At 54.2% G+C, this 6,239-nt stretch overlaps 2 protein-coding genes across 3 annotated transcripts; both read right to left on the bottom strand.

Moving 5' to 3' along the window:
• Window positions 1-1,438: 1,438 nt before the first annotated feature.
• Window positions 1,439-2,925, bottom strand: LOC114776776 (CDGSH iron-sulfur domain-containing protein 1-like). 2 transcript variants are annotated; one of them, XM_028966874.1, is made up of 3 exons: window positions 2,748-2,925; window positions 1,996-2,198; window positions 1,439-1,645 (listed from the first exon to the last, which is right to left on the bottom strand). In XM_028966874.1, exons 1-3 carry the CDS (start codon window positions 2,812-2,814, stop codon window positions 1,556-1,558), a joined length of 360 nt encoding a protein of 119 aa, XP_028822707.1. In that variant the 5' UTR covers window positions 2,815-2,925; the 3' UTR covers window positions 1,439-1,555. The 2 variants fall into 2 exon arrangements, with proteins under 2 accessions (XP_028822707.1, XP_028822708.1); XM_028966875.1 differs by having other exon boundaries at window positions 1,996-2,168.
• Window positions 2,926-3,386: 461 nt separating this feature from the next.
• Window positions 3,387-6,157, bottom strand: LOC114776772 (ubiquitin-conjugating enzyme E2 D2). Its single transcript, XM_028966865.1, has 7 exons — window positions 5,849-6,157; window positions 5,452-5,515; window positions 5,265-5,296; window positions 5,096-5,173; window positions 4,718-4,823; window positions 4,548-4,641; window positions 3,387-4,467 (listed from the first exon to the last, which is right to left on the bottom strand). The coding sequence occupies exons 1-7, from the start codon at window positions 5,870-5,872 to the stop codon at window positions 4,422-4,424; spliced, it is 444 nt and encodes a 147-aa protein (XP_028822698.1). The 5' UTR covers window positions 5,873-6,157; the 3' UTR covers window positions 3,387-4,421.
• Window positions 6,158-6,239: the final 82 nt, after the last annotated feature.

Here is a 6,239-nt window from a genome sequence, read left to right as displayed (position 1 = left end):
CAGAACCTGGAACCTGGTGGCCTTTTCGCATCTTCTGTGTCCAGACTCTCTCGGCTGCATCTAGTACTTCGTCACGCAGATAGAAAGACGGAACGCTGCTGGTGGAAAGTCCCCTTTTTTTCGTGTTGAGTTGTAGATGTAATGACGTTGGTGTCGGTCCACGGTGGCCGGACTCCACTCCGGATCTTGCCGCTGGCCGCCGTGTCTCTCTGGCAGGCGGCCAGGCCAAAGTGGAGGGAAGTGACACCGTCAGGCCAGCAGAGCCCCTCCCCCGCCACCTCCATTCCAGTCCCCGTCCCCGGGGAGGGGGGTGGGGACGCTGCGTCCAGCTCTTTTACTCCAATAACTTTCCTATCTGGACGCACCTGCTGCTCTGGTCCCTGAACAGTGACACGGGTTCCTGGTGGCTCTCAGGGGTCAATATGTTTTATTTCCCATTCAAGCTCGCCATATTTCAACAGAATTCTGTACGTTTGGCCTCCAGAACGTTACATAACACCGTATAGAACACCGTGTAGAAGGTAGACAGGAACGTGGTTCAGCAGGAACCTGCTGTCTCTCTTTCCGCTGGGTGGCTGAGCGGGAGTGTGTGTGAGTGTGTGTGTGTGTGTGTGAGGGAGAGAGATGGATTAACGTCACATGGTCTCGCCCGGCGCCCCAGACACATGACCCTCCTCTCTGCAGGGGAGCATAAAGCCCCAGTTGAAAGACGCCAGTGAAAGAGGAGGAACGCGGCATGAACGTTCCTCCTGTTCCCCGCTTTTTTGCTTCTGATTAATCTGCTTTTGTGACTTGTAATTAGTTTGCATGTTTACTTGAATATTTATATGAATATTTAATCAGAACGTCATTTCTAAAACGGGTTTAGTATATATAGTACGTAGTTTATTATATTACATAATAATTACATTAATTTAGAATTACGGTAATAAACAGAAACGTGCGTGTATATGAGATACAAACATCACTGGAAAATGTGACAGAACGCAGGTCCGTGAGGTTCTGCCCTCTGGTGGAACAACCCAGTAGAACAAGTTCGCTGCAGCCGGCCCAGTTCTACTAAGTTCTGCTAAATTAATACTAATATTCATGTTTCGTATTGCTGGCGGGAACAAAAACATCAAGAGCTTCAAGATCCTCCTCCATCCGGGTGGAGACACCCTGCTGTCTCCCTGATCCACACACTTCCAAGCCACAACCAAGTCAGGTTGGGACCAGGATCCTACACAAACACGTTCCGTTCATGTACATTTGGAGATGAAGATGATGAAGATGGCGAACGTTACACTACTGCTCCATCAACCATGAGAATCGTACATGTGAAGAACGTAGTTCTGAGGTGCGTTGTGAAGAGAAACCAAGGTTACTGTGACCATGGCAAGACAAACAGGGAGGAGTATAATCCTGACCTCTGACCTCCTGATCAAACACAGTGAGAGAAGATTTGACATTCAGATTTATTTAGGACTTCTTGGTTAAACACCTTTGTGAGTAAAGACAGATGTAAACACACACACACACACACACACACACAAACAGTAATGGCACAGAGGTGTTACACGTCCCTCTTCTTGATGATGAGTGGTCCAACGTTGTCTCCGGTCTCCTCGTTGTGTTTGGTGTGGGCGCCGTCACAGTAAGGGAACTGGAAGAACAAGAAGGTCTCGGTTGTCCAGAAAAGACACCAAACCACACCTCACCACACCTCACCTCCACCACACATTTACCACACCTCACCTCCCATCAATCACACCACACCTCACCTCCACCACACATTTACCACACCTCACCTCCCATCAACCACACCACACCTCACCTCCACCACACCTCACCTCCCATCCACCACACTACACCTCACCTCCACCACACATTTACCACACCTCACCTCCCATCAACCACACTACACCTCACCTCCACCACACATTTACCACACCTCACCTCCCATCAACCACACGTTCACCACCACCACACATCCACACCTCCACCAGCTCGTACCTTCTTGGAGCGCCAGCAGCGGCAGTACACGGCCTTGGAGCCGATGTCCTCCATGTCGAAGCTGTGCACCACCTTGGGACTGTCCTTGTTGATGGTGGGGTTGACCTGGCTTTTAGGGCGGCTCCGCCCACACAAGTACCTGCTGGCCAGGTAGGTGCCGACCACGGCGGCCACTGCAACGGGAACGATGGTGATCAGCTGGTCTGGAGCATAAAGATCCACATTCTGGAGTTAATACACACTGCAGCGCAGGACTGGACACACACACACACACACAGACTCATACAAACACAGGACACACACACACAGCATTACAAACAGCGGTGTCCTAGAGGTTAAGAAAGTGGCCCTGTAATCAGAAGGTTGTGGGTTCGAACCCTGAAGCGCCGAGGTGCCACTGAGGTCCCCTTGATGAAGGTCCCGTCCCCACACGCTGCTCCCCGGGCGCCCGGGTGCCCACTGTCACCAAGGGTGATGGTTAAATACAGAGGACACATTTCTCCGTGTGCTGCACTGCAGTGTTTCACAACGACAGTCAGTTTCAACATACAAACACACACACACACACACACACACACACACACACACACACACACACCAACACACAGGTCCCTAATCTAGTCCCCTGCAGGTCAGTCATATGAACGGGTCCTAATCTCGTTATTCATCGTCGTGACGTCACACGTCACGTTCCTTTTCCCGACACACGTCACCGTACCCGATCCCGTCTGCGCCGCTGGAGAGGGACCCACCTCTCCCGAGTCGGAAGCCGGAGCTGAGCGCCGCCTTGGGCAGGGGGTTGAGTGGGGGGGTCGCCATGTCCTGCGCCGGTCGGTGAGTCGCGGTTTCGGCGCCTCGCTGCAAGGTCACGTCGCTTTCCGCACCTGAACCTCGACCCTTTCCTTAGCCGGGAGGGCGTGGCCTACCAAGCGAGCAGCCAATGGTGAGAGACCCGACCAGCTTGCGTAACGGCCTCGTGACCTAAACAGTGGGCGGGACCGGCGCTGATTGGTCCGTTCAGTTACGCCTACGCACTGCTGCCACCTGCCGGTAAACTACAGAAGCTGCGCCACACCGAGCGCTCATTCGCATTCCATTTACCAGACGCCCTTACAGTCAGTAGTTACAGGGACTGTCCCCCCCTGGAGACACTCAGGGTTAAGTGTCTTGCTCAGGGACACAATGGTAGTAAGTGGGATTTGAACCTGGGTCTTCTGGTTCATAGGCGAGTGTGTTACCCACTAGGCTACTAACACAAATTCTATTACGTGCGTGAAGCTAGAGAAAGAAAGAGAGGGTTTCTAGATTAAGAGGAGTCGTGTGAATAAAAACGATCATTCTAACGAAGATAATTCACCCACTTCAGACCAAAAAAAAAAAAAGAACATTCAGACTTTCAGTAATCATTTTATTACAGTTTTAAATCAACACACGAAGCTCAAAGAGCCTTTCCCGGTAATTAAATATACAGAAGTTTTGTCTGTGAGGAGGTTGTTTGTCCAGGCAGTCAGGGCCAGCTTGCTCCTGGCTACGCGTTAGCATCTAATGCGAAAGAGTGAGAACAAGGAAAAATAATAATAATAAAAGCACCCTAAACAGCACAGGGCAGGGAATAAAAAAAAAAAAAAAAGAAGAATAAACTGTTTCATTCAGCGGTCGAGGTCTGCGGCGTGGAGGACGTCCGTCTCCTGCTGTTCTCCACGCCTGCAGCCATCGCCGAACTCTTCCTCTCCCATCCGGCATGTACTCGTACGTATCGGAGATATAGTTACAGGATTCACGTCCTTTAAAACGATCGCAGAGATCCAACTGGTATTGATAACATGCTATGATTTTTATTATTTTTTTTTATACAAAATAGAACCAACAAAACGACCCTTAACTGACCAAAAAAATAACGACACACAAACCTTCCTGGGCTGAAATAAAAAAAAAGAACAGCCAGCATCCCACAACCTCCACACGAAACAAAGGTAATGAAGTGGAGCCCCGCCCCATCACGGAATGCTGGCTGGAGTTGGCTAATTATCACAGGCCCTACGAAGCCGGAGCGTTGCCATGACAACCACACCCGGCAAGACGTGGGGCGTCGGAGGGGGCGGGGCTACGGTCAAATTTAGAACGGACGCCACTTCAGGGGCCGCGTCGTTCGAAGGCTGCGTCTGAACACGGCCCCCCCAACGTATCCCAGGATTCAATGCGGCCCACTCGCTCAATGAACTACGCAGCCTTCGAAGGACGCCGCCCCGAGATGCTGGCGTCTGCCTGCGGGATTCTGGGAAGGCCTGGCGGACTGGAAGCGCGACCTGATCTGTACGTGGGTTTCGGTGGAATTTGTTTTTAGGTCTTCGGTGACTGCAGGTGGAGATGTTGGGGGTTTTCACGGTTGTCTGTCTTGCTCGTTTCCCACCGCCGTGGCTCCACGACTACATGGCGTATTTTTGTGTCCATTCGCGGGCTATTCTGTTGTACCTGCGGGCAGAAGGAAGAACCGATCAGCGACACCCGGCCAACGTAGAGGAGCAGCGGCAGCGTTGGCGCGCCCTCCGTACTTTTCCCTGTCGGTCTTGTAGATGCGGGCGATCTCCGGTACCAGGGGGTCGTCCGGGTTGGGGTCACACAGCAGGGAGCAGATGGACAGGAGAACTGGAGAGGAGGGAGGTGGACACCTGGTCAGAACCCACGTAAGCTGCTCCACGGCGGTCCTGGGCGGAGCACTGACCTTTAGAGATGGTGAGAGCCGGTGACCACTGTGAGCGCAGGATGTCCAGGCAGATGCTGCCGTTACTGTTGATGTTCGGGTGGTAGATTCTCGTGGTGAACGCGACCTGCGGGACAGCGAGAGGGGAAATCGACTTCATCTACCGAACACCTCGTCCACCCAGGACCACCTTCACGGGCTACTCCGCACGTTCCTCCTGTACTCGCGGTTTAGGTTTTTTTAAGAGTTTTTCGGGCCCACCCACGCTGAACTCTGATTGGCCTGTTGTGAGCTCGCAGCGATCCCCACCCTCTAGTTCCCGGGATACGTCTCCGTTGGCAAGTAACGTAAATACGGATGAGATGGTATAACCGGCTGTAAATGGCTCCCATGGTTCACCTTTGGCGGCTTGAAGGGGTAGTCTGTGGGGAAGTGGATGGTCAGGAAGAAGACCCCGCCCTGATAGGGGCTGTCGTTCTGTCGGGCAGAGAGAGGGAGAGAGAGTTACGCGCCGGTCTCGGACGTACGTATGGCGGTATTTGAAGAAAGAGCCGGAAGAGACACTCACTGGCCCCATTATTGTGGCCTGCCAGTGAAACACTGTGGACAGAAACACAGAGTCAGCTGATCAAGTCCCACCCCTGCATATTAATAAGAGTTATCTGATGTAAGAGCATGTTTGGTAATATAAAGGTTCTGCGGGGGTTCCTGCTCCCGGCCGTTACCCACAATTCATCAGGTGCGGCCACACTTACTGTCGTCTCCGACGGGTCCGGCCGAACACTGGGCAGGCGGATCCCGCGCCAAGTCGTTCAGCTCCTGTAATCAGACAGACACAGAGTCAAGATGCTGACCTCTGACCCCTGACCAGACATGGGGTCCCCGCGTCCAACCCTGGTGACCTGCTGACCCCCCAGCGGGGGGTTCCAGCCCACGGAGGAGAAACTAAACCGGACCGACCGACCATCCATCCATCCATCCATGCGCTCCTGTTCGCCCCGGCAGAGTATCCGGGGCCCGGCCCGGCAAGCCCGGTCCAGACGGGGCCCGAGCACCGGCGCCACCGCGAATACCGGGCCGCATGCGGCGTCGGTGTGGTGTACCGTTTCGGAGACCCGAGGTCGGGACGCGCCGCGGACCCGCTCCCCTTACCTTGTGGATCCTTTTGAGGGCCATTGTTGCGCCGCTGTCAGGGAAAAATGGGGCCGCGCTCGGTTTAAAATGGCGCTTCCCCTCACGGAACGAACAGCAACGCTTCCGATTTCGCGCAGCGGCACGACGCGCACCGACACTCGAGCCGGTTCGGCTGTAGGCAGAACACGGGCGGGTAAGATGCGGGGCCGGGCGGGGAGTCTGGAACTCCGAACAGAACCTCGGTTCCTTCCTTCCTTCCTCCTGCAGCAGCGGCCGCCGCGTCGCGCCCTCACTCCGCGCAGATCCTTCCGCCGACAGCCGCAGCGGCCCGCTTCCCGGGAGCCGGAATGTCGGCCGGGGCCGGAGAGCGGGGTTGCCAGATCTAGCGGTGCCCGCGATAAAAAGGCGG

This window comes from Denticeps clupeoides, unplaced genomic scaffold, assembly GCF_900700375.1.
Source record: "Denticeps clupeoides unplaced genomic scaffold, fDenClu1.1, whole genome shotgun sequence".
NCBI classification, from domain to species: Eukaryota; Metazoa; Chordata; class Actinopteri; order Clupeiformes; family Denticipitidae; genus Denticeps; species Denticeps clupeoides.
This window is presented reverse-complemented; position numbering and strand designations above follow the sequence as displayed.

Bases quoted from the DNA above. Each gene is read 5' to 3' on its own strand.
- LOC114776772 (XM_028966865.1), bottom strand. From the start codon at position 5,872: ATGGCCCTCAAAAGGATCCACAAG. The intron at 5,297-5,451 runs GTAAGTGTGGCC...TTCTGTCCACAG, and splicing joins CGGACCCGTCGGAGACGACA to TGTTTCACTGGCAGGCCACA. The intron at 4,468-4,547 runs GTACGGAGGGCG...TTCTGCCCGCAG, and splicing joins TACAAGACCGACAGGGAAAA to GTACAACAGAATAGCCCGCG.
- LOC114776776 (XM_028966874.1), bottom strand. From the start codon at position 2,814: ATGGCGACCCCCCCACTCAACCCCCTGCCCAAGGCGGCGCTCAGCTCC. The intron at 2,199-2,747 runs GTGGGTCCCTCT...TTTATGCTCCAG, and splicing joins CGGCTTCCGACTCGGGAGAG to ACCAGCTGATCACCATCGTT. The intron at 1,646-1,995 runs GTACGAGCTGGT...TTGTTCTTCCAG, and splicing joins GCTGCTGGCGCTCCAAGAAG to TTCCCTTACTGTGACGGCGC.